A 26,612-nucleotide genomic window follows, 5' to 3' on the forward strand; every position below is an offset into this window, starting at 1 on the left:
GAGTCAGCGCGGCGCTGTGTGACCTTGGCCCGGCCGGCGTCTCTGGGCCGGGCGCCTCGGGCCACCGCGGCCGGCGGCTTCCATCCACGGCCACCCGACCCCCGCGACCCTCGGCCGCCGGTGCGCGCCCCATGCCCACTCGGAGGCCGCCCGGCGCCCACGCCGCGGCCTCGGCAGCCTCTCCACCACCCCGTGGCCACCCTGCGCCCCATGGGTTCAGGTTGGCGCCGCCAGCCTCCAGAAACGGTGTGTTCTGGAAACACGCTTCCTTCGGTCGGTTGTCGTCTTGCGTTTGCTGTGACTTTTCTGCTTTTTTGTCACGGGGGAGCCCGTCTTGATCTCTGCGATCAGGGATGTGGCCGAGCAAATGCGCCTCGTGGATTAACACGCGCTCCAGACGCTGTGTCCTAGAAGGGGCCTCGCGGTCGGCCTCGGGGAAGGTAGCCCTGCCGCGCGGAGGTGAGTCCCGGGAGGTCCCTGACAGCATCCAGCGTGGGGCCGGCCCAGCCCGCTCCTCGCCGGGGCTTAGCTGCGAGTCGTGGAGGGCTCTGTTCCGTGGGCGCCCACTGAAACCGGCCCGAGGCAGGGCAGGGGCTGGCCTTCTCTCTGGCCTGGCCTGCTTCGTGAAGGCTCTGGAATTCAGCTTCTTACAGCGAGTCCTTTTCTACGACCTCCACGCTGGAGGTACCAGAACAGTGAGCAGAAGGAACTTCACCTTAGAAATCTCCTCCCGGATACTTTTCTGTTTCCCTTTTGATGTTGCAGGATGGTGTTCAAGTTTTGCAAACCTGGAGGACATTTGTTCTGTAGTCTTACTGAAAGTTCATGGTGGTTTGCGCTAAGTCTTAGGTCGTTGCAACCTATCAGGATAGTAACAGCAGGTCGTTTCAGCGGTCAGCCAGCATGCTTACTTGAGTTTCCTTCAGAGCCCTTAGTTTTGTGACTGTATTTGAAAACGGAGGCAAAGCATTGCAGAGGAGGCTGCTCTTGGCATTCATAATGGCCAAGGACGTGGGAACTGGGGGGTGGGGGGAGCTTCGGGTAATGGGCTCCCAAAGCAGTGAGGAAATTTAGAGGGTCATGCTGCTTGGAGCTTCATGAGGAGTTGGTGTCCCCATGGTCCTGGTCCCCAGCAGCGTCAGGTGGGTTAGGTGACCTCAGGTGCAGCAGAACAGCCCTCTGGAATGGCCGCTCTACTCCCACCCTCGTATGTGTAGTTTCACCAGAGTTCTCTAAGTAGACGTCTTGCCTGAATGAGGAAAAAATGATCATTAAGTGTCTTTTTCAGTGTGTGCCAGGGACTGGTTGCTTTTCAAAGGGAGCCGCAGAGCAGCGGCTGTTGAGTCTCACCTGCTCTGCGAGTTGGTCTCGCATGCTTAGCCCCTCGAGCCGCAGGCTGGGGCACGGGGGCGGGGGTGTGTGTGTCTGGGACGCTCTCCTGGCCTCTTGCTCCCATCTCTGCTGTCTGACACTTGGCCTGACTTCTAAATGGGGAGGGGCAACCATCTTCCTTTGGGCACCCCAAGTTCTGCATCCCAGGCACACCAGGAGGGTTGGCCAGCTATGAGCTTCTAGGAACTATTTCCAGGGTTTTCTGCAGCCTTTCCGGCTGTCTATCTGGTGCTGTCTCTCCAAGGATTTTGTATCCCTGCAGGGCATTTACCATAGCCTGGGAGGAGGTATCCACCTTCACTCTTTATTCACCCTATGGACTGTAAGCTTCTTAAGGGCAGGCAGTGCCGTCTTTCATCTTTCTATTTCAGTAATAAGTTGCAAGTAGAAGGTATTCCTTAGATCTTTGTTAAGTTTTTAAATGGATAAAGTCAATACAGGTTGGGGTGTTTGCAAATGCACTTGTTCTGCTTTTATAGTTGATAGTAGTAGGGGGAGGCATTTAATTATTTTTTTCTAATTTGTCATTTGTCCTGCAGATTCCCTCTGAAGGACTCAAAACGTCTGATCCAGTGGTTGAAGGCTGTTCAGAGGGATAACTGGACGCCCACTAAGTATTCTTTCCTCTGTAGTGAACATTTCACCAAAGATAGCTTCTCCAAGAGACTGGAGGACCAGCACCGCCTGCTCAAGCCCACGGCCGTGCCGTCCATCTTCCACCTGGCTGAGAAGAAAAGGGGGGCCGGAGGCCATGGCCGCCCCCGGAGAAAGGACACCAGGAAGGCCTCAGGGGGTCTAAGGGCACATGCAAGTGACATTGCCGACGGGAAGGCAGCTGCAGGGTCGTCGTCGTCGTCCTCGAGTGAAGGCCTGATGGCCAAGCCCGAGTCCCGCAAGCTGAAGCGGGGCGCATCACAGGGCAGACCCGCAGCCAGGGCTACCCGGGAGGCCACTGGTCTGCAGCGGGCCCGACAGCCTCCGGAAGGACACGGAGATGACGGTCCGGCCTCCGCCACCGCGTCTGGCGGCCGGGGAGAAGCCAACGCTTGTGCTGTGGATGCCGGTGACGAGAACGCCACCTCCCCGGACGGGGGCCTGGTGGACAGGAGCGGCATTTCCGTGGATGACTTTACCCCCCCGGGGTCGGGGGCCTGCAAGTTCATTGGCTCGCTTCATTCCTACAGTTTCTCCTCCAAGCACGCCCGCGAGAGGCCGGCCGTCCCCCGGGAGCCCGTGGACCGCAAGAGGCCGAAGAGAGACGCCGAGCCCGGCTGCAGCGGGAGCAGCCCGGGGCCCGATAAGGGGCCGGCGCAGAGCCCGCCACGCGCGCCCCCCACGGCGAGCTCATCGCTCACGGCCACGCCGCAGAAGCCCGCGCAGGGCCCCTCGGCGCCTCCAACCGACGTGACCCCAAAGCCGGCTGCCGAGGCCGTGCAGAGCGAGCACAGTGACGCCAGCCCCATGTCCATCAACGAGGTCATCCTGTCGGCGTCAGGAGCCTGCAAGCTTATCGACTCGCTGCACTCCTACTGCTTCTCCTCCCGCCAGAGCAAGAGCCAGGTGTGCTGCCTGCAGGAGCAGGTGGAGAAGAAGAACGGCGAGCTGAGGGCCCTGCGCCAGAGGGTCAGCCGCTCGGACAGCCAGGTGCGCGAGCTGCGGGAGAAGCTGGACCGGCTGCGGCGGCTGAGCCTCCCCCACCTGAGCAGCCTGCTGGCCCCCGGCCGCGGTCAGTACCCGGGCCTGGCGCCCGCGCGGCTGGGGTTCGCGAGCGCGGGGCCTGCGCCGTGCGGTGCCTCCCGAGAAGGGGAGCCAGGCTGGCGAGCTCGCCTCACCGGCTGGGTTCCACGGTGCCTGGGAGGTGGCTGTAGCTGGGAGCTTTAGCCGGTGAGGAGGGAGGGGTGGGAGACCCAGAACCACGGTGGTGGGGCCCGGACAGCTGGTCCTCCACCCCACCGGGGTCCCTTCCTGCCGCAGACCTCACGCAGACAGTAGTTGCTAACGAGTTAGGGTTGAAACGTAAGCTTAGACAGACGCGGTGAGCCATTAGAAAGATCGTAGGAGACTCTTAAAATCATGAGGAGGTTCTTTCCAGTTGGGTTGTGATGAATATCCTGACGTTACGCATTTTGAACGTTAATAATAACTTTTTAAAAGTTTTAAACACCTATTCGAGTAGAGTATGTTCTCTCGTAAGAACACTGCAGAAATACATCGGCTAAGAAGTGGTGAAAATTTCCCTTTCCCACTCACCTCCCCACTTTTATTCCTGGTTGCCATTAAAATTTAGTATGTAGGGCTTCCCTGGTGGCGCGGTGGTTGGGAGTCCTCCTGCCGATGCAGGGGATGAGGGTTTGTGCCCCGGTCTGGGAGGATCGCACATGCTGCAGAGCGGCTGGGCCCGTGAGCCATGGCCGCTGAGCCTGCGCGTCCGGAGCCTGTGCTCCGCAGCGGGAGAGGCCACAACGGTGAGAGGCCCGCGTACTGCAGGAAAAAAAAAAAAAATTAGTGTGTATTCTTAGACTTTTTTTTAATGTTTTATGAAAAATATATTTATTTGGCTGCATCGGGTCTTAGTTGCGGCATATGGGATCTTTGGTTGTGGCATGTGGGCTTCTTAGTTGCAGCATGCCAACTTTTATTTCTTACAGAATCAGTTTTGAGGTTAGTATCTTTTGCCTGTTATGTGTATAAAGGTGGAAACCATTTTCCTACCACATCGTGCATTTAGTCTGAATCAGCGTTTGTTTTTCAGGTTGTAATTACCACTGCAGGTGAGAAAAGGCTCCAGTGTGTGACAGGCTGTTCAGGGCCTACTAGACCCCCAGGTCAACAACCATCAGCACAACCAAAAAAGCAAAACCCAAAGCCATCCTGATGTACTGGTCAGAGTTACACACTACATTCTCCTGTTATTTTTAAGTGGTTTTTGTAGTTTCTCGTACCTGATATTACTTCTTGGTACCTTTTTCTGCTCCTCTTGGTCAGACGCCCCAAAGTTTGTCACTATTGCAGGTCTTTCCAAACAGCCTGCATTGATTAGGTCTCCGTTGTTGTTTCTGCTTCCTTCTTCCTGACTTCTTTTTGCTTTCTTGGGTTTTATAGCTGTTCTGGCTCCTGGAGGGAAGTGCATAACGTCTTTGGGGACAGTTTATGTTTCCCGGTACCTGCAGTTGAGGCTGGATCCCTCCTTCTGTCCCTTTGGCTCCCCGCCACAGACCCGCCTCCTGTCGCTCTCCTTGCCCTTAGTTTCTAAAGAGTTTGTAATTTCAGTCTTGATTCCCTCTTTAACTTGAGTTGTTTAGGAGGGTGTTGTGGTTTTCAAGTGGATGGATTGGGGGAAGGGAGTTAATTTTTTGTGTTATTGTTAAGGTTCAGTGACTTAAAGATCCTTGCTTTATAGAATCTTCTGAGGTTTCATTGTGGCTCAGAATGCTCTTTGTTTGTGACTGTTTCCTTACAGCTTGAGAAGAAGGTGTCCTGTCCATCGATTGGTTACATTGTTCTGTCTGGCTGAGGCTGGATCTAGCTTATTTTACTGGTCAACTGATCTGTTTCCTAACTTATTGTATCCACTGATCTGTTGATTTTTTTTTAAATTTATTTACTTTTGGCTGCGTTGGGTCTTAGTTGCAGCACGTGGGATCTTTCGTTGCAGTGCGAGGGGTTCTCTCTAGTTGTGGAGTGTGGGCTCCAGAGGGCCTGGGCTCAGTAGTTGCAGCACACGGGCTTAGTTGCCCATCAGCATGTGGGATCTTAGTTCCCTGACCAGGGATTGAACCCACGTCCCCTGCATTGTAAGGCGGATTCTTAACCACTGGACCACCAGGGAAGTCCCTGATCTGTTGATTTTTAAGTGGTGAGGTAGGTCTGTCACTGTGATTCCTGAGGTGCTATTGCTTCTTGAATGTCTGTTCAGTTTAACTGTATTTACAGACCATGTTATTAGATACGTGAGTATGCCTCCATGTTACCAAACAGAAAAGCCTATTTTGTCCCATTTAAAGTTTTACTTCTTTGTCTCCTTATTTTCAACCTTTTTATATCCCTTTATTTTGTAGCTATATTTTAGCTCAATCTGAGAGCCTTATATAAAGTAATTTAATCCGTTTACAACTGGGATTATAGATAAATTGAAACTTGAGCCTGACTCTTTATTTTATTTTTTAATTTGTTAGGCTTTCTCGTTGTTTCTTTTTCTATTCTGATGGGTGTCTGTCAGCCTTCATCCTGTCTTCCTGTAAATGCTTGAGTTGAGGGGCTCCTGTGCCCCTTCCCAGCCCCGTCCCTCCCCCCATCCCTCCCCCCTGCGGGTCGTCTCTGATCTGAGCTCCAAATCCTCATCTCCCCAGTAGATGCACGTACACGTGGTATTGGTTACTTTATTCACCATGATTTATTGTTACCAATTTTTCCCTCTTTTGGATAAATAGTTAATGATTTGGGGGGAACTCATATGACAGAGAAACTTTGAGAGGAATCGAGTTTGAGATGCCTCATAGGTGCTGATGCCAGAGAGCCAGCACCCAGCCTCTTGAGGTTGCGTGTGTGTGCCTGCAGAGGGGGGAGAAAAAGGTATTGTAGAAAGGGGGGTGCTTTGCTGGGCTGCCGCAGCTCTGATCAGAATGGAGAAAGGATGGCTGACTCGGCCACATGGGGTCACTGGTGACCACAGCCTCCTTGGAGTGGTGGGAATGGAGCTGGGTGTAGAGCCAGTGAAGGGAGGGGCCGGTGAGGGTGGCTGGGGACCAGGCACTTTAAGAGGTCGAGCTGTGGGGACAGTGGGCAGTAGCCAGAAGGGAACACGGCTCCACGGGAAAGTTGTGTGTGTCAGATGCGGACGAGGGAGCAGGTGTCTGCTGGGGCCCAGATGGACAGGGAGAGCCGTGAGGACAGACAGGAGCGCACTGGGCCCTGAGGAGGGGGTGGGGGTGGGTGCTGCCCCTCTGCTCCTGGGCTCCCTGGGGTGGAGGGAGAGGCTGCAGGAGGAGCTGGGCCAGGGGCAGTGGGAGGGGTGGGAGGGAGAGAGGCCACGCAGGGCCCCGCTCGGAGCCACGGTCCCCGCCTGCGGCTCTCCTTGGCGTCTGCTCCCTCGACCGTTCCCGGTGTGCTTACGACTTCATTCATCGGTGAAGGAACCTTCTGATGATTTTATAGGGTGTGTTGAAGGGACTGTACATATGTTTATTCAGTCCGTGGCCTTCAGCCAGTCCCATTTTTTTGGACAGAATCCCTGAAGCAGAGAAGCCCGGCCAGTGCACCTGCAGGTTCCGGGCTCTGGGAAGTTTGCCCTCCAGAAAGCTGGTGCTGAGTGGCATTCCCACAGGATGGGGTGCTCTGTCCCTGAGCCCGTGCTGAGTCCAGGCGTCATGCCGCACCAGGCCGCGTTGCTGGCCTTTCTGTGAACCAGTGAGGATGAACATCTTTCCGCGTTCATCCCCTCTCTGTCCTTCCCTGACCGTGCCATTCCCGCCTTGCCCACTGACCTGTGAATGTCCCTGATGTGACAAGGATGTCCACTATCAAGTGTGATTCAGCCGTGCCCTCAATTTTAATTTAATACTTGCTTCAAAAATATCTGTTTTCTTCCCGCTCTTTTATTCATTATACAGACAGTTCTTGAGCTAATCTGGAGTTTTAAAAGCTTTTTATTGTGGAAATCTTGAACATGTACAAATTAAACAGAGAAGTATAATAACCCCCTGGTACCTACCCCCTAGCTTCAACATTTATCAGTATTCTGATACTCTTGTTTCATCTATATTTTTACCTACTCCCTACCTTCCATTGATTATTTTCTGATTAATAGTTTTTTTTAGGAAAGTTTGAGATTTACAGAAAAATTCAGCAGATAGTACAGGAAATTCCCCCACAGTTTCCCCTGCTACTAACATCTTGCATTTCCACTTGTGTTAGTGTGGTTCATTCATTACAAGTTATGAACCCATATAGATACGTTGTTATTAACTAAGTCCACAGTTTACATTTAGGTTCCTGTCTTATACTTGGATTTTTTTTTCCACTGACAAACTATTGTTAACAAAACAGAGTACCTTTCAAAGATACAAATCTCAAGAGGATTTTATTTAAGACCAACTCAGTAGAATGAAGTAAAAGATTGGGTGGGTAGAAATTTTGTGATTTCAAACCATTGAAGATGAATCATTGCTGGGCAAGAAAAACATGGTTGGGGAAGGGACAAAAAGAGGAATCTTTCAAACAAGCACAAACACAGGAGCACCGGCCTTGCCCCACTGAAGACCTGGGCAGGAAGGCGACCGCTGCACGCGTCTGAGTCCCGGCCAGGGTCTGTGCGCCCCTGGAAACACTCGGGCAGGTCAGCCCGCAGGACGCCTTATACTTGGGTTTTGACAGGTACATGAGCACATGTATCCTCATTACAATATCATAGAGTAGTTTCGCTGCCCTAAAAACCTCTCTGTCCGCTGTTCGTGCCTTTCCTCCCAATCCTTGGCAGCCACTGATCTTTAGACTGTTTCTGTAGTTTTCCCTTTTCTAGGATGTCGCCTGATTGGGATGTATGGATGCTGTGAACTAGAGCATGCAGCCTTTTCAGGTTGGCTTCTTTCACTTAGTATATATTTAGGGTTCCTCTGTCGTTTTATGGCTTGATAGTTCATTTCTTTTTTGTTGTTCCTTTTCTTATATTGAGTTAAAATACAAATAACACAAAATTTATCTTCTTAACAGTTTGTCAGTGTACAGTTCAGTGGCATTAAATACATTCACGTTGTTGAGCAGCCATCACCACCATCCATGCCCATAACTCATGTAAATCTGAAACTCTATACCAATTAAACAATAACTCTCCCTCTCCCCGCGCCTAGCCATTGGCAGCCACCATTCTACTTTCTGTCTCCATGATTTTGACACATGTAAGTGAAATCATATAGTATTTGTCCATCTGTGATTAGCTGTTTCAGTTAGCCTAGTGCCCACAACGTACATCCATGTTGTAGCATACTGCAGAATTTTCTTCCATTGTATGGATGGACCACAATTTGTTTATCCACTCATCCATCGACGGACATTGGGTTGCTTCCACCCACTGGCTGTTAGGAATCATGCTGCTATGAATGTGGGTGTACAAGTAACTTTTCAAGATCTGACTTTCTGTTCTTTCGGGTGTATACCCAGAAGTGGGATTGCCGGTTCATATGGTAGTACTGTGTTTAATTTTTTGAGGAACTTCCGTACTATTTTCCGTAATGAATACACCACGTTACATTCCTGCTGACAGCGCACAAGAGTTCCAGTTTCTCGGCATCCTTACCAACACATGTTTTCTGTGTTTTTGATAACAGCCATCCTCACGGGTGTGGGGCAGTCTCGTCTCACTGTGGTTTTCGTTTGCATCTCCCTAAGGATCGGTCACACTAAGCATCTTTTCATGTGTATATTGGCCATTCGTATGTCTTCTTTGGAGAAATGTCTGTTCAAGTCCTTTGCCCATTTTTCAATCAGTTATTTGGGGGGTTTTTTGTTGTTTAGTTTTAGGAGTTCTGTATATAGTCTAGATATTGATCTCATATCAGAAATATGATTTGCAAATATTTTCTCCCATTCTGTAGGTTGCCTTTTTACTGTGTGGATATTGCCTTTTGATATACAAATTATAACAATTTTCTTAAAGTCCAGTTTGTCTATTTTTTCTTTTGTTACCTGTACCTTTGTTGTCATATCCCAGAAATCATTGTCAAGTCCAGTGTTGTGAAGCTTTCATCCTATGTTTTCTTCTAAGAGTTTTATTACTTTATATCTTACGTTTAGGTCCTTCATCCATTTTGAGTTAGTTTTTATATATGGTGTTAGGTAGCCGTATACCTAACCAGTTAGAGCCCACCTTCGTTCTTTGGCACGTGGATGTCCAGCTTTCCCAGGACCGTTTGTTGAAAACACTGTCCTTTCTCCACTGAATGGTCTTAGCACTCTTGTCAAAAATCATTTGACCATACATGTGGGGGTTTATTTCTGGATCCTCTGTTCTGTTCCGCTGGTTTATATACGTCTTCATGCCAATATCACACTGTTTTGAATTACTATAGTAAGTTTTGAAATCAGGAAATGTGAGTTCTCCAGTTTTGTTCCTTTTCAGGATCGTTTTGGCTATTCTCAGTCCTTTGAGATTCCATATGAATTTTAGGATGGTTTTTTTTATTTCTGCAAAAAACATTGGTATTTTGAGAGAGATAGCACGGAATTTGTAGATTGCTTTGGTTAATATTGACAGTTTAACAATATGAAGCCTTCCAGTCCGTGAGTATGGGATGTGTGTCCATTAATTTATGTTTTCTTTAATTGCTTTCTGAAGTGTTTTGTAGTTTTCATTGTACAAGTCTTTCACCTCCATGGTTAAGTTAATTTCAAAGTATTTTATTCTTTTTGATGCTATTATAAATGGGATTGTTTCTGTAATCTCCTTTTCAGATTGTTCATGTTTTGTGTATAGAAATGCAACTGATGTTTGTGTGTTGACTTTGGTATCTTGCTAATTTGATGAATTCATTTATTAGATCCAACAGCTTTTTTTTTTTTTCCTTAAAGGATTACCAGATTACTTTAGCCGCCTCACCATGAATCACCATGGGTTTATTGATGTTTTGTTTTGTTTTTAATTGAAGTATAGCTGATTTACAATATTGTGTTAGTTTCAGGTGCAGAGCAAAGTGATTCAGTCTTTTGTTTTTTCAGATTATTTTCCATTATAGGTTGTTACAGGATATTGAATATAGTTCCCTGTGCTATACAATAAATCCTTGTTGCTTATTTATTTTATATGTAGTAGCATATATCTGTTAATCCCATAGTCCTAATTTATCCCTCCTCCCCTCCCTTTCCCCTTTGATAACCAGAAATTTGCTTTCTATGTCTGTGAGTCTGTTTCTTCTTTTTTTTTTTTTTTTTTTTTGGTACGCGGGCCTCTCACTGTTGTGGCCTCTCCCGTTGCGGAGCACAGGCTACGGATGCGCAGGCTCAGCGGCCATGGCTCACGGGCCCAGCTGCTCCGCGGCATGTGGGATCTTCCCAGACCGGGGCATGAACCCACGTCCCCCGCATCGGCAGGCAGACTCTCGACCACTGTGCCACCAGGGAAGCCCTGTTTCTATTTTGTATATAGATTCATTTCTATTATTTTTTAGATTCCACATGTAAGTAATATCACATAATATTTGTCTTTCTTTGTCTGACTTCACTTATTATGTTATTTTCTAGGTCCATCCATGTTGCTGCATATGGCAGTATTTCATTCTTTTTTATGGACAAGTAATATTCCATTGTGTACATATATACCACATTTCTTTTTAAACCGATTGACTGCTGATGGGTACTTGGGTTGTTTCCATGTCTTGGCTATTGTAAATAGGGCTGCTGTGAACATTGGGGTGCATGTATCCTTTTGAATTAGAGTTTTCATCTTTTCCAGATATATGCCAGGGAGTGGGATTGCTGGATCCTATGGTAGCTCTATTTTTAGTTTTTTAAGGAACCTCCATATTGTTTTTCATAGTGGCTACACCAATACGTATTCCCACCGACAGTGCAGGAGGGTTCCCTTTTCTCCCCACAGTCTCCAGCATTTATTATTCACAGACTTTTTGATGATGGCCATTCTGACCAGTGTGAGGTGATACCTCATCGTGGTTTTGATTTGCATTTCTCTAATAATTAGCAGTGTTGAGCACCTTTTCATGTGCCTGTTGGCCATTTGTATGTCTTCTTTGGAGAAACGTCTTTTTAGGTATTCTGCCCATTTTTGGATTGGGCTGTTTGTTTTTTGATATTGAGTTATATGACCTATAATCTAATAGCTTTTTTGTGCAGTGTTTAGGATTTTCTACACATGAGGTCATGTCATCTCAGATAATTTTACTTCTTCCTTTCTAATTTGGATTCCTTTTATTTCTTTTTCTTGCCTAATTGCTCTGGCTAGAACTTCGAGTACTATGTTGAATAGGAGAGGTGAGGTGGGCAGCCTCGCCTTGTTCCTGATCTTCGAGGAAAAGCTTCAGTCTTTCATCATCAAGTATTATGTTTGCTATGGGCTTTTCATATATGGCTTGTATAGTGTTGAGATAGTTTTCTTCTATCCCTATTTTGTTGAGTGTTTTTGTCATGGAAGAGTGTTGAATTTTGTCAAATGTTTTTTCTGCATCGAGATGATCATGTGTTCTTTTCCCTTCATTTTGTTGGTGTGGCATATTACACTGATCGATATTTGTATGTTGAACTATCCTTGCATTCCAGGAATAAATCCCACGTTGTCATGGTATGTAATTCTTTAATATGATGCTAACTTCAGTTTGCTAGTATTTTGTTGAGGATTTTTGCATCAGTGTTCAGAAGGGATATTGGCCTGTAGTTTTCTTTTCTTGGAGTATCTTTGTCTGGCATTGGTATCAGGGTTATTCAGGCCTCAATACAATGAGTTAGAAATGTTTCCTCCTCTTCAATTTTTTTGGAAACGTCTGAGAAGGATTGTTGTTAGTTCTTCTTAAAATGTTCGGTAGAATTCACCAGTGAAGCCATCAGGTCCAGGGCTCATCTTTGTCAGGAGGTTTTTGATTACTGATTCAATCTCCTTACTAGTTGTAGGTGTATTCAGCTTTTCTACTTGTTTGTGATTTAGTCTTAGTAGGTTTTGTGTTTCTAGGGATTTGTCCATTTCATCTAGGTTATCCAGTTTGTTGGCATGCAATTGTCCATAGTCCTTTCATAGTCCTTTTTATTTCTGTAGAATTAGTAGTAATATCCCTACTTTCATTTCTGTTTTTAGTAATTTGAGTCTTCTCTCTTTTTTTCTTCATCCATCTAGCTAGAGGTTTGTTGAATTTGTTCATCTTTTCAAAGATGGTTCTCCTATTTTTTTTTCCTATTTTTAAATGAGGTTGTTTTATTATTGTTTTAAGAGTTCTTTGTGTATTTTGAATACAAGTCCTTTTCTGTTTTACTTCTTTATGTAATAAAATTAAATATTTGAAAATGTATGAGATAGAAATGGTAGGAAAAAAAAACAAACATGGGTTAGGAACATGAATTTTTCTAAAACTAGGGTCCAAAGAAGGAGGCAGGGAAGGAGGCAGGAAGCTTTTAGGCAGGGTGGGGGGCGTTGGAGGGGTTGGTAGGGGGTGGCTAATATAGCCTCCCAGTCTGTAGCTTGTCTTTTTATTCTCTTTTTATTTTATTCTCTTAACAGCATCTTGCAAAACAGAAATTTTTAAGTTTAATGAAGTCCTTATCAGTTTTTTTCTTACATCGATTGTGCTTTTGGTGTTGTATCTAAAAACTCATTGCCAAATAAGGTCATGTAGATTTTCTCCTGTGTCTCTTTAAGAAGTTTTGCACTTTAACGTTTTACATTGAGGCCTGTGATCCATCTTGAGTTAATTTTTGTAAAAGGTGTAAGGTCTGTGTCTAGATGCTTTTTTTCAGTCTAGTCATCCAGTTTCAGCACCGTTTGTTGAACAGACTGTTCCTTCTCCGTTGTATTGCCTTTGCTCCTCTGTAAAAAATCCGTTGCCTCTGTTTGTGGTGGTCTAGTTCTGAACTCTGTTTTGTTCCACTGATTGATGTATCTGTTCTTTTGCCAGTACCACATTTTATTGATGATTGTAGCTCTATAATAGGTTTTGAAATAGGGTACTGTGAGTTCTCCAACTTTGTTCTTTTCCATCAATATTGTGCTGGCTATTCAGGGTCTTCTGCCTCTCCATATGAACTTTAGAATCAGTTTGTCAGTATCCACAAAATGATTGATGAGATTTTGATTGGGATTGTGTTGAATCAGTAGATCAAGTTGGGCAGAATTGACCATCTTAACAATATTGAATCTTCCAATGTAGGAACATAGAATATCCATCCATTTATTTAGATCTTCTTTTATTTCTTTCATCAGTTTTGTAGTTTTCTTCATAAAGCTTTACATATTCTGTTAGATTTGTACTTAAATATTTCCTTCTTTTTTTGGCGCAATTATAAATGTTATTGTTTTTTTAATTTCAAATTCCAGTTGTTTATTGCTAGTATATAGGGAAACAATTGACTTTAGTACATTAGCATTATATCCTGCAACCTTGCTATAATTGCTGATTAACTCCAATAGTTTTTTTGTGGATCCTTTAGGATTTTCTACATAGACGGTCCTGTCATCTGAGAGCAAAGACAGTTTTATTTTTCTGTTTCACTCTGTGTACCTTTTATTTCCTTTTCTTCTCTTGTAGCGTCAACTGGGACTTCCAGTTCATTGTATGAGTGGGGACGGGGCATCCTCGCCTTGTTTCTGATCTTCGTAGGGAAGCTTTGAGTTTCTCACCATGAGTATGGCATTAACTATAGCATTTTTTTGGTTTTGGGGGGGGTTTTTGGCCACGCCATGCAGCTTGCATGATCTTAGTTCTCTGACCAGGGATTGAACCTGCACCCTCCCCTCAGCAGTGAAAGCACGGAGTCCTAACCACTGGACTGCCAGAGAATTCCCGTCTGTAGGGTTTTTTAAATAGATGTTCTTTATCAAGTTGAGGAAGTTCCCCTTGATTCCTAGTTTATTGAGAGTTTTATCATGAAAAGTGATTTTGTCACTTTTTCTGCATCCATTGATATGATCATTTGAGTTTTCTTCTTTAGCCTGTTGATGTGACGGAGTGTATTAACTGATTTTAGAGTGCTGAACCAGCCTTGTATACTGGAATAAACCCACATGATCATGGTGTATAATTTTTTTTTTTTACGTTGTTAGATGCCATTTGCTCGTGTTAAGGAGTTTTGCATCTATGTTGATGAGAGATATTTGTAGTTTTCCTTTCTTGTAATGTCTCTGTCTGGTTTTGGTATTAGGGTGATGCTGGCCTCAATTGAATGACTTAGGAGGTATTCCCTCTGCTTCTGCCTTCCAGAAGAGATTGTAAAGAATAGGTAAAAGTTTTTCCTTAGATGTTCGGTAGAATTCACCAATATTCTAGAAACCCATCTAGGCCTGGTACTTTAATGTTTTACAAGGTTATTAATTATTGATTCAGTTTCTCTAATAGATACAGGCCTATTCAGATTTATCTATTTCTCCTGGTATAAATTTTGCTTGTATGTGTCTCTCAAGGAATTGATCCATTTCACCTAAATTATCAAATTTGTAGGCATAAAGTGTTCATAATATGCCTTTTTAACCTTTTAATGTCCGTGGGATAGTAGTGATGTTCCTCTTTTATTTATAATATTGGTAATTTTTGTCTTCTCTCCTTTTTTCTTTAGTTAACCAGGCTAGAGTTTTATCAGTTTTATTGATCTTTTTGAAAAACCAATCTTGGATTTTGTTGATTTTCTTTTTTTTCCTGTTTTCAATTTCATTAGTTTCTGCTCTAATTTTTTTTTCCTTTTCTTCTGCTTTCAATTTAATTGCTTTTCTTTCTCTACTTTCCTAATGTGAAAACTTAGATTATTAATTTCAGATACTACTTTTCTAATATACATTTCCCTCTAAGTATTGCTTTTTCTGCATCCCACAAATTTTGATAAGTTGTATTTTCATTTCCATTTAGTTTAAGTGTTTTTATTTCTCTTGAGGCTTCCTTCTTGACCCACTTGGTTCTTAGAAGTGTCTTGTTTAATCTCCAAGTATTTTGGAATGTTTCAGGTATCTTGCTGTTACTGATTTAATTCCAGTGGTCTGAGAACGTATTTTGTATGATTTCTGTTCTGTTAAATGTGTTAAGATGTGTTCTGTGGCCCAGAACATGGCCTGTCATGGTGAATGTTTCTTGTGAGCTTGAGCTTGAGCAAAATGTGTGTCCTGCTGTTGTTGATGGAACTAGTAGTCAGGGATCTTTAGAGAAATAGAACCAGTAGTGTGTGTGTGTGTGTGTGTGTGTGTGTGTGTGTGTGTGTGTACACAGAAATTTATTACAGGAATTGGCTCCCACCATTATGTATGGCAAGCTCGAGAACTAGGAAAGCTGGTGGAGTAATTCAGTTCCTGTTCAAAGGCCTGGGAGGGGGTAGGGAAGTCCTGGTCCATCTGAAGGCCCCAGGACAGGAGATGGTGCCCCAGCTCAAACAGAGAGAGCAAGTTTGCCCCTCTTCGGCCTTTTTATTCTGTTGAGGCATTCAAGGCCCACGCACATTGGGAGGGCCATCAGCTTTACTGAGTGCACCAATTCAGATGCTAATCTCTTCTGGAAACACCTTCACAGACACCCCCTGAAATGTTTTACCAGCTAGTTGGGCATCCTCTTAGCCCAGTCAAGTTGACACCTAAAATTAGCCACCATAGTGGTCCATAGAGATCAGTTATATTCAGTTGATTGATGAGTTCATCTGTGTCCTTGCTGATTTTCTGCCGGCTGGATCTGTCCATTCCTTGTAGTATGTTGAAGTCTCCAGCTGTGATGGTGGGTTTGTGTATTTCTCCTTGCAGTTCTGTCAGGCTTTGTCTCACGTATTTTGATGCTCTGTTGTTAGGTACATAAGCATTGAGGATTATTAATCTTCTTGGAGACTTGGCCTCTTGGTTATTATATACTATTGCTGCTCTTCACCCCTGGTAATTTTTCTAGTCCTAATGTCTGCTTTCCAGCTATTCCAGCTGTCTTTTGATTCTTGTCAGCATGATATATCTTTCTACATCCCTTTACTTTTAATCTGTCTTTATATTTAAGGTGGGTCTCTTATAGACAACATGTAGTGGGTCTTTTTTTTTTCAATCTGCTCTAATGGTCTCAATCTTTTGATGGGTGGTCTTAGGCCACTCAAATATAAACTGGTCATTGCTTCAGCTGGATTGATGTCTGTCATGTTTGTGACTGCTTTCCATTTGCTTCTTTTGTTTTCTTCCTCTCCTTTTCAACCTTCTCTGTTTTTAATTGAGCGTTTTATTGGATTTCATTTTCTCTCCTTTCTTAGCATATCAATTAACACTTCTTTTAAAAAAGCTTTTTAGTGGTTGTCCGAAAGTTTGCAATATACATTTTTTTTTTCTTGCAGTACGCAGGCCTCTCACTGCTGTGGCCTCTCCGGTTGCGGAGCACAGGCTCCGGACGCACAGGTCCAGCGGCCACGGCCCACGGGCCCAGCCGCTCCACGGCATGCGGGATCCTCCCGGACCGGGGCACGAACCCGCATCCCCCGCATCGGCAGGCGGACTCCCAACCACTGCGCCACCAGGGAAGCCCTGCAATATACATTTACAACTAATCTATGTCCCCTTTCAAATAACACTACACTGCTTCATGGGTAGTGCAGGTGCCTTTAACAGACTGTCCCTTATGAAATTGCTGTCATTCATTTCACTTATACTTATGCTATAATCACCCTGTTACTACTAAAAATTTGAACAAACCTTTGTCTATTGTGTCAATTAAGAATAAGAAAAAGCATTTTATTTTTACCTTCATTTATTCCTTCTCCAATGCTCTTTTTATATAGATATGAGTTTTCTGACCTATATCATTTTCCTTGTCCCTGAAGAACTTTTAATATTTCATGCAGGGCATGTCTGCTGGCAGTGAATTCTCTCAGTTTTTGTTTGAAAAAGTCTTTATTTCCTCTTTACTTTTGAAGGATACTTTCACTGGATGTAGGACTCTACACTTTTCCTGCTTGCAGGTCTTCTAAAGAGAAGTCCACTTTAATTCTTATTGTTTTAACTCTGTAGATGAGGTTTTTTCCCCTCTGGCCTCTTTCAAGATTCTCTGTCTTTGGTTCTCTACAGTCTGAATATGATATGCCTAGATGTAGATCTTTTTGGTATTTATTTTGCTTGTTATTGTCTGAGCTTCCTGGATCTGTGGTTTGATGTCTGTCATTAATTTTTAAAAATTCTCAGCTCTTTTTACTTCACACATTTCTTTATCTCCTTTCTTTTTCTCTATTCCTATCATGCATATGTATCACTTTTTTATTGTTGCACATTTCCCTGATATTCTGTTCTTGTTCTTTTTTCTTTTTGCATTTCAGTTGGGGAAGTTTCCATGGACATATCTTCAGACTCCCTGACTCTTTCCTCAGCCTTGTCCATCAGTGTTTTTGATTCTTTGTCTGCATTTCCTTTATCCTCCGATGTTACTCATCTCTTCTTGCATGGTGTCTACTTTTTCCATTAGCATCCTTAGTATATTAATCTGATAATTACAGAATTTCTTCCATATCTGAGTCAGGCTCTGTCTCTTCAGACTGTGGGGTTTTTTTTTTTCTTGCTTGTTAGCATGCCATGTAATTTTTTGGAAAGGTGGATATGGTGTATGTATCACAGTGGAAACTGATGTAGATGGGCTCTCGGCTTGAAGTGTCGCCATAACCTGACTAGCGATTGGGCCGCGTCTCATCTCTCCTGCAGCTGCAGCTGTACGTGCCAAGGCTTCAGATTCCTCCAAGTCCTTATTTTTTGTCTCCCCTGTTGTCTTTGGGTTTCTCTGAAGACTGTTTTCTTAGTAGAGTCCGTACCTTGGGGCATTTTTCCCTGTAACCTGTTGTTATGCTGGAACCCTGAGGAGTGGTGTGGGGGAAGGGAAGCATTTTATCATTTTAGGATTAAATTTCAGCCTTTTAGTGGCCTGTATTCCTGGGCTGCGACCTTCACAAGTGTTTCTTCCCCTTCTTTCCCCTCCCTGGGGTAAGACCGGAAGGCCAGAGGGGCCAAGTGGGGAAGAGCCCTTCCCCCAGGTGAGATCAAGCTCTGGTGAAGTCTTTTCACTGCAGAACAGGACTTTGTTTTGGAGAATGCTCTGGGCTTATTTCAACATGGTTCCCTTACCCTACCCCTGCCAGGGACCCAGGTGGTTTTTTTCTTGGCTTTTTGTGATGAGAACTTGGTGGGTTTCTGGAAATGAACCCCATGAAAGTGCGGGGCCTGCAGGACTGTGGCCCCACAGATGCTTACTCTCTCGGTCCTGTGCCCTCAGCCCGGCGTCTGCTCCAGGGTTCCTGCCAGCGTCTGCTCCAGGTGAGCACATTTCTGCAGGTTTGGGGGAAACATCTGTGGCCGCACTTCTCTGATGGGTCCAAGGACAGTCATTAATTTTCAGTTCTTTCAGTGTTTTTCTTGTAAAGACAGGAGTTATGACTTCTAAGCTCTACGTGTCAGAGTGGAAGATGGCCCCTCCCCTGTTGAGTTTAATTTGCGGGAAAGCTGCCCATTTTAGTAACTGCCACCTTAACAAATTCACTTATTAATTCGAATAGTTTCTCAGTTGAGACTTTTGGATTAACTAGATAACCAACCATAACATTTATCCGCAAATAATAATTTGGCCTCTTTTTATGTCTTTTGTATTTTATAGAAAATATGCTCAATTTTCTGTCATTTCCTTTTCCCCCCTGTGTGCATGGGTGCCTTTCCATTTCCTGGGTGATGAGGTGAGGGCCTTGACATCATTTTAAAAGAACAGCTTCCCCTGGGGTGCCTGTTCAGTGGGAACCAGCCGGACCATGTGTGCCGCGTGTATGCCCTCTCTGCCTGGGACAGCCAGCGCCGGCTGGGCCACCTGGGCTCTGCACCCTGTGTGTGTGCAGTTGGCGTCATTTTCTCTGTGCCCTGGCAGGAACGCTGGCATCAACACAAAGCGATGTGGGCGTGAGTGGCACCAGGAAGACGTCCGTCCCTAGGTCCCAATGGACGGGTGTGCTCATTTCCTGCCTTGGGGGTCCTGGGCCTGTCTGCTGACACATTTGCCAGGAGACGCAGAAGGGGACGCGGCAGGAGTTTCCAGAGTGCGTGTTCCAGAAAGAGCCTTTGCTGCGTGCTTGGCCCACGTGCTTTCCCTGTTGAACAGGGCAGTCCCCTCTGGCCGTCAGTGGGAGCAGCAGAGGGTGTAGGCGCCCCTCCTCACTCTGCTCCACGCGGTTCTTCCCTCTGGCCTGTCTGACTTTCATAAATTCACCTTGACCTCCAAAGCCCCTCTCAGCTCTAAGATTTGGTCATCTCTGGTCTGTCCTTGTCTTCCACTTTCTCCTGAGGAATCCCCTTTTATCGTGGAACTACAGTTCCCAGAATGCATCCTTCAGGTTTGGCAGTCACTTCCTGCCGAGCTGCTAACAGCCAGGTGCAAACATTTCCCGTGTATTGGCAGAAAACAACCTTGAAGAACCTTGATGGTGTCCGGAGGGTAGAAAACTTAGGGATGGGTAAGCCTGCTTTCACTGTCTTGAGCCAAAAAAAAATGAAAATTTAAATTTCTTGGAGAAAATTTAAATTTTTGTTTTTGCATTTTGGTTGAGATCTTAATAAAAGAAAAATGAAATCAGGAAAAGAAATGCATAGAAAAGCCTGTCTGGTTTATTTGAAGAGGTTGAAAGGGGCAAGTAGGCTAGATTTCCTATTTATTATACTTCTCATTTGTTTGACTTTTAAATTCATTTTATTTTTGTTTCTCTAACGAAGTATAACTTATATAGAGCTAAATACATAAATCTTAAGGATATAGTTGGATGGATTCTGGCATATGTATAGGCTCATGTCACTTGACATTTGGATTTTAGAAGAATCCTGTTGGTCTTTCTGCCCTGCAACACTTCAGTGCAAACAAGGAGCTGACAGTGGCTCCCCAGCGGTGGCAGCTCGGGGTGGGGGCAGGGCGGGGCAGCCAGCCTTCGGGGACCTGCTCACACCCAGCTGTTGACTGCTGTCCTTGTCCACACTGAAATTCATTACGATTAAGAGCAAGTGGCAGCAAGCCAGGAGGACTGGATCTGAAGTGTTTCTCGGAGCAGGGCCAGGTGTCAGACCTTCTGGGTTGTCACCATGCGCTCGGGCCGCACCAGGAGTCCCCTGACGTTTATTTAACAGCGTGCTCCTTCCTTTCCAAGCAAGCGCTCCGTTTCTACTCACAGTGTTTCTTCTGGCTTTTAAAAGAAGAGTCATCTTAGAATTTTCTAGTCTTTTTAAATATACAGGCTTATAAACACACTGCTGCCCCTTCCACTTTCTTAGTGTGGTGACAGTGTTCATCACATGTGAGCTCCGTGCTCAGTGACAGCCGGCACCTGAGCGAGGGGTTCTGTGTCCCGAGGACTCAAGGAACCTCGGCTCGGGAAGGCTCCGCGTGGCCTCGTGTGCACCACCCGGCCCTGATGAGCACACGTGGGGCTGCGTCTCCTGGAGGCGGGAGCGGGGCCCTCAGCTCTCACCCCACCCCGCCTGCTCTTCCCGAAACACCCTGCCACCCTCTGTCCAGGGGCCTGTGCCCGGCTGAGTGCCTCTTTGGTGCTCCTGACCTGTGCTGGTGGCAGTGTCCACCTTGGCTCGTGTGGCCCACACCGCCGCCCTGATAGTGCCAACCCCCCAGGACGCCGGCCGCACCTGGACTTCTCCCCCGGCCTCCCCCACCTTCTGTCCTCATTCACTCCCTAACCTACGTCGCATCTTAAGCCTCGCTTCCCATTTTCTGGTTTTGGCGACTCTCCTCCAGGTGTCTGACTTCCACCCTCAGTCCCCGTGGCCACCTCCCTGGTCCCCATCCCCGGGACTGGTCAGCCCCACCTTTCGCCTCACCTGGCTGTAGTTTGCACACCCAGCTCCTCCCCTGCCTGAGCCTGGTGGGTGGTAGCCTTCGCTCAGACCTGGCCCGGGGCCGCTACCCCGGAGCGAGGAGGGCAGGCGGGACCAGTTTAGGTGGGCCGCCGGCCAGCCCTGCCATCTTGTCCCACGACCCTGCAGGTGTAAACCGCGTGGTCCAGGCCCGCCTCAGGCCCACCAGCCCAAATCTCCCGGGACCAGCTGGACTCTGCGTATGTCAGCCAGCCGCCACCATGCCCCGTCCTACCCATTTGAGAGCAGCTGGGCTCTTGTCCCTTCAGAGGACCCTCCGTGGAGCCCTTTTCCACCTGTGCTCCTCCTGTCTCGTCTCCAGGTCCCTGAGGCAGTTTCTTCATCTTGCTGGAGTTTCTTATAAAAACATCCTCTCTTGCCTCCTAGCAATCGAGGGTGCAGTGGAGACCCCCCAGGTCCATCTTTAATCCGTCTTTGCTCTGCCTCCCCCCACCTTCCAGGTGCCGGTGTTGCGGCGAGTCCCTGGGCCCCTGGGGGCTGGGGGCCGTGGAGCATCCCTGCAGGTAGACTTCGCAGGCTCTGCAGCCCCGTTCTCCCGCTGGACCGGCTGTGCTCTCCTGCTTGTGGACCGCTACAACCGCGTCCTTACAGGCCTCTCCCAGCAGGTCCTGTGGCTGTTCCTCCTGCACTGTTCAGGCTGCTGGTTTTGCGTTGACATCAGGGCAGTGGGCCTGTCTGTACGTAGGCAGCGTCCCTGTGTCCAGAACAGCTCCCTGTGCATCTCAGACAGTGCAAAAACCTACTTCCTCACTTAGAAACCCAGCTGAGGGCAGCTGCAATGTCCCTTGACACTCTGGAAGCCATTGGTTCAGGTTGCAGGGGGGTCGCTGGTGTCACGAGCCTCTCACTCGGGCTGGAAGAGAGAAGGGACGAGAGGCCGCGAGGGGGGCACGCACGGGCCCTGACCCTGGGGCCAGGGGAGCGCCGGGCCCTCCACAAGCCCTGTGTCGTGAGGACAAGGCTGTGACAGCTCATGGACTGGGACCACTGGGGACGAGGGGCTGGGACTCCCCACAGCCTGGTCTTGTTTTAATTTGAACATGTTTAGAAATCAGGATATTTTACCCCCAAAGTCAACATTTCTGGTTTCTCTTAAAATACCAGAATACCTGCAACGGAGAGCCCGTCGTTGTGGGGCAGCAGTCCCCCTGCAGGGACCCGAGACCCAGGAGGCGAGGCCGCCCCGTGCTGCTGTCGCACAGCCGGCAGGCCAGGGAAAGGCGGGCGTCTCTGCTTTCTTTTTTTCTTTTTTTTTTTTTTTTTTGCGATACGCGGGCCTCTCACTGCTGTGGCCTCTCCTGTCGCGGAGAACAGGCTCCGGATGTGCAGGCTCAGCGGCCATGGCTCGTGGGCCCAGCCGCTCCGCGGCATGTGGGATCTTCCCAGACCGGGGCACGAACCCGTGTCCCCTGCATCGGCAGGCGGACTCTCAACCACTGCGCCACCAGGGAAGCCCTCCGCTTTCTTTTGATGCTTGTTTGTTTCGCGGAAGTTTCAGCTCCTAATGTTTCTACTGAGGTAGCATTTACATGAGTGAGACAGCTTAGGTGTTCCCTGGATGAGGTTTGACGGGTGCAGACCCCTCAGCCAGCACCCTCAGGCTCTTTTGTGCCTTCTGACTCCCCTCCCGTAGATCTGCGGGCCTGATCTAAACGTTCTTACAAGTGGAGTCATGGAATGTGTACGTTTTTGTGTCTGGCATCTCTTTTCGTGGCATGTTTTTAAGGAATATCTGTACTGTTTTAATTTCTAGTCTCACATTGTGATGAGACAGTATGGTGGGAACTCTTTTTAGTTTTTGAAACTTACAGGTTTTCTCTGACCCCTTATAAGGTAAGTCTTCATGAGTTTTTCAGAGGAACTTGAAGGAGTATTCTTTAGTTTTAAGCTACAAAGTTCAGTGTATGTCAGAACCACCTCATTAATTATATTGTATAGGCTTTCTATTTCGTTATTTGAATATTATTCACTTGAACATAGACATGAATGGAGATTTCCTTTAGTTTCTTTCTATCAACATCTGAGTGTCTTCAGTAATTTCTGCTTTATAAACATTGCTGCCATGTTTGGTGCATGCGTATTCACAGATAATCTCCACGGTGACCTGCGCCCTTAGCGTTCTGAGAAGCTGTTCCTTGACTGCTTGAATGCGTCTTGGCTTGAACTTCACTTTACCTGATTTTAGAGTCATGACGCCTGATTTCCTGCTGCTTGCCTTTGCCCCACCTTCTGATGCTTTTCCACATTATTTTAGGTGCATCTCTTGTTTACAGCAAGTGTTGAGGATCTTGCTTTGTGATTCATTCTGAAGAGCTTTTTCTTTTAACATGTGACTTCAGGTGTGTTTGGTGTTAGTTCTGTCTTAGTGCTTTATAGTGTGCCTGCTGGGTTTTGTTTTTAAAGTAAATCTTTCCCACATGGCCTGTTCTTGGTTGGGCAGCCTTGGGGCCACGGACCCTCCGTGAGGGACCAGCAGACCTGCCCTGCTCCCCGGGCTCCCGCTCCGCCCGCGGTTTCTGTGCGCGGCTGGGGCACCCACCGCCCATGCCCAGCGCTCACGTCTGCTGTCCCGTGGAACACGTTCAGGACTTACTGCAACTCCTCTGCCATCATCTCGCATCGCCTTTTGGTGAAGTCTGTCTTCTAGGAACACCCTCAGGGGGAACTCACAGGACAGCATTCCGTGAGTGTTGAAAACTGGCCTTTCCAGTGCTCTCACCAGGAATGTGGCCCGAGTTCCTACCTAATTTTAAATATTCTACTAAACGTATTAAAAAGGTAAAGAGAAACAAGTGAAGTTAACTTTAGTAAATTATTTAACTCAATATTATATAAAACATTATTATTGCTGATTTACGTGAAGTTCCTTTTTTTGGGCTGAGTTTTTGAAATTCAGCGTGTGTCTTACACTTAGAGCGTGTCTCAGCGGACCAGCCACCTTTCACAGGCTCAGTGTGGGACGGCCCGGCCTGTACCTGGACGGCAGGGAGGGCTCTGGTGGCCTCAGGGTCCTCGGATCCGCGTTCCCTCCCCGCGTCCCTGGGGAGCCTGCCACCCGTGTTGCTGTGCAGAACGCTGCTCTGCTTTCTCTGTGGACCTGCCCTTCTGGCATTTCCTACATATCGGATCGTGCACCGAGTGGCCTCCAGCATCCGCCTTCCCTCTCTCCGCATGCGTTTTCAAGGTCGTCCTCATTTAGAGCTTCCCTCCTTTTTGTGTCCAAGTTGCACTCTGTGTCTGCGTGATCTTTTGATCCCCTCGACGTTGGAGGACATTTGGGGTGTCCCAGATAAGCCTCGTGTTCAAGTCTCGAGGGGGCGTGTTTCCGTCTCTCTCGGGTGCTCCGAGGGCAGGATTGCCGCCCGGTCGTGGCTTCCTGCCCTTCCTGCCGCCTCCCTGGCGGCCGCGGGGGCCACCCTCCTCTGCGACCAGCTGCTTCCTGCAGCCAGAGGCCTCAGCCCTTCTGCTCAGACCTGCAGGCTCTGCCCAGAGTCAAGGCCGGAGCCCTTCCAGGGGCTGACACGGTTCTCCCGGCCAGCCCTCCCCAGCCACACTGGCTGCCTGTTCTTGCCCAGCAAGGCCAGCCCGCCTTGTGTCTGCAGCTTGTCCGCCTGGTCCGCCCTCCCGAGCAGCCGCCGGCTCCGGTCCCCAGCGCGGGCTCTGCTCCCCGCCCACCAGGGTCCAAACTTGCCCCGCTTAGTAAGATTGCAGAAGGTCCCCACAGCCCCCAAGTCCCTTTCTGGCTCATCACCTAGTGTCTGGGAGGTTCTGCCCCTTCTACTTATTCTTGTGTCCAGCCGGCTCCCCTCGCCGGGACGAGTGTCTGTCTCCCGTCCGCTGGCTGCTGGGCCCCTCTCCCTGGACGATCGTGTGGCACGTGGCACAGATGAATGAATGAGCCACGCATCCCCGAGAGTCAGCAGCAGCAGGGTCTGCTGGAGCCCAGACTGGATTCTGAAGCTCTATTCTTTACTTCCATCAAAGATTGTAACTAGCAGCCTGATTTCGATTTCTCTTGCTGTCTAATGATGAAGGTTTGATCAGTCAAAGCTCCAGTGTTGCCATCCTCGCTTTCTAACTTTCCACCGGCAGTTTGAAAAGGAAGTACCGGAAGAGATAGCCAGGTTGGAAAAGAAAGGGAGCTTCACCCCGCCCCACCCCCCAAAGCCTGCCCATTTTATGCCTCATGAGGCTCAGAAGTCAGAGGTGTGAGTCCCTGTTCCCCACCCTCTGGTTCGCGCTGCGTGCCCAGGCCTGGCCGGGAGCTTGGCCCTCCTCTGTGGTCCCCAGCGCTTCTTAGATGCTGTCTGTTGCTTCTCCACCACCAGAGCCCTTCGAGCTCCTTTTCCCCTGGGTGTCATACTCCCAGACTGCTTTCAATCTAGTCGAAGGTTGTGTGATTTTAGAGGCCGAGATGCTTCCGGAACTCCCGTCCCCTTGGTGTGTGTGACTAGGGAGCGGGTTCCTTTGCTCTGGCATTTTGGAGCTTGTTGATAGAACCCAGAAATCAGTAGTGTGGCCTTGGGAATTCCCTGACGGTCCAGTGGTTAGGACTCCGTGCTTCCACTGCCGGGGACCTGGGTTCGACTCCTGGTAGGGAAACGAAGATTCCCCCAAGCCCCATCATGCAGCCAAGAAAAAAAAGTAGTGTAGCCTCCCACGCGGCTCAGCTGACACCGGCCTCTCTCCTCTTCTGCTTTTGCTTAGTATCACTTGCACTGCCTGCCTGAAAGCACTTGGGTTTGAGGCGTGACAAGGCGTGGGAAGCAGGCGTACCGGGATGAGCATTTTGGCTGCATCTGGGACCCAGACCACCTGTCCCTGTGCCCCCGGCGGGCCAGGTGCGGGCTCCAACCCCGCCTTCCCGTGGTCTCAGGGCGAGTCCACCGAACACGGCGGGCGTGAGGATCGCGTGAGCCCATTTCTGAAAAGCCGCTCAGCAGCACGTGGTCCTTAGCCAGGCTCCATCCCCTGACTGCTGGCGGGTAGGAGTGGGGCGTGGGGCTGGGCTAGAGCTGCCTGGGAGCCGCTGGCAGTGGGCGCGGCCACGGTCCTGTCGCTGGGGCCTTTCCACCTGGCTCCTCCCCATTCAAGGCCTTGCTGTCGTCCCTCTTCAGTGACGGTGGGTCCTTTTGAGGGTCCTTTCCCTCTGGGTAATGGTCTAAAGGAGGCCCACGGGAGCTGCTGGTGCAGACCCGCGGCTTCTCCCGGGAAGCTGAGTCCACAGTCGCGTCTCGCCCGCAGGGTGCGCTCTTCACGTCTCACTGGCCCCAAAGCCCTCCGCTCCGCTCCCCACGAGCTTCCTTCTGCCCTTTACCTCCATCGCCAGGCCGCCGTGCCCGGGCACGCTCACCTGGCGTGGGGCCTGGCGTTGCCGCTTCCCCAGCCCTCCTCGGAGGCCCCGCGGCCTCTGGCCTCTCCTTGCCCTCCGGGCCCTCTCCTTCTCTTCTCTGTCGAGGTGCTGCCGGGCTCCAGAGCTGCATCTGGCAAGATGACGTTTGCTAATTGCTTGGCCTTTTTCTCCCCCTCTTGACAGGTGGCTGGTGGCGTGTTCAGGGCCCCGCAGGGTGAGCTGTAGTGACTGGGGCCTGCCCAGTGCGGAGTGTGAGTCTCCGCACAAAGCCCCGCAGGGACTGCTGGCAGCAGCCGCTGACGCTCTCTCCTTCTGTCC

The 26,612-nt window shown here is 48.2% G+C and overlaps 1 protein-coding gene across 4 annotated transcripts in view; it reads left to right on the forward strand.

Annotated features, from left to right (window-relative positions):
* The window catches only part of THAP4 (THAP domain containing 4), a 40,787-nt gene that overhangs the window by 775 nt on the left and 13,400 nt on the right, over positions 1-26,612 (forward strand). For 3 of the 4 annotated variants that reach the window (XM_089916093.1, XM_089916091.1, XM_022568221.3), the window contains exon 2: positions 1,932-3,118. In XM_089916093.1, coding sequence (XP_089772219.1) covers positions 1,932-3,118 — 1,187 coding nt within the window. Of the gene's footprint in view, positions 1-1,931; positions 3,119-16,380; positions 26,611-26,612 lie in introns of those variants that run through there. The other variant, XM_089916092.1, reaches the window with a different exon arrangement.

Source organism: Delphinapterus leucas, chromosome 8, assembly GCF_059928025.1.
Source record: "Delphinapterus leucas isolate spDelLeu-1000000601 "Yukka" chromosome 8, BTC_Dleu_Yukka2, whole genome shotgun sequence".
NCBI lineage: Eukaryota > Metazoa > Chordata > Mammalia > Artiodactyla > Monodontidae > Delphinapterus > Delphinapterus leucas.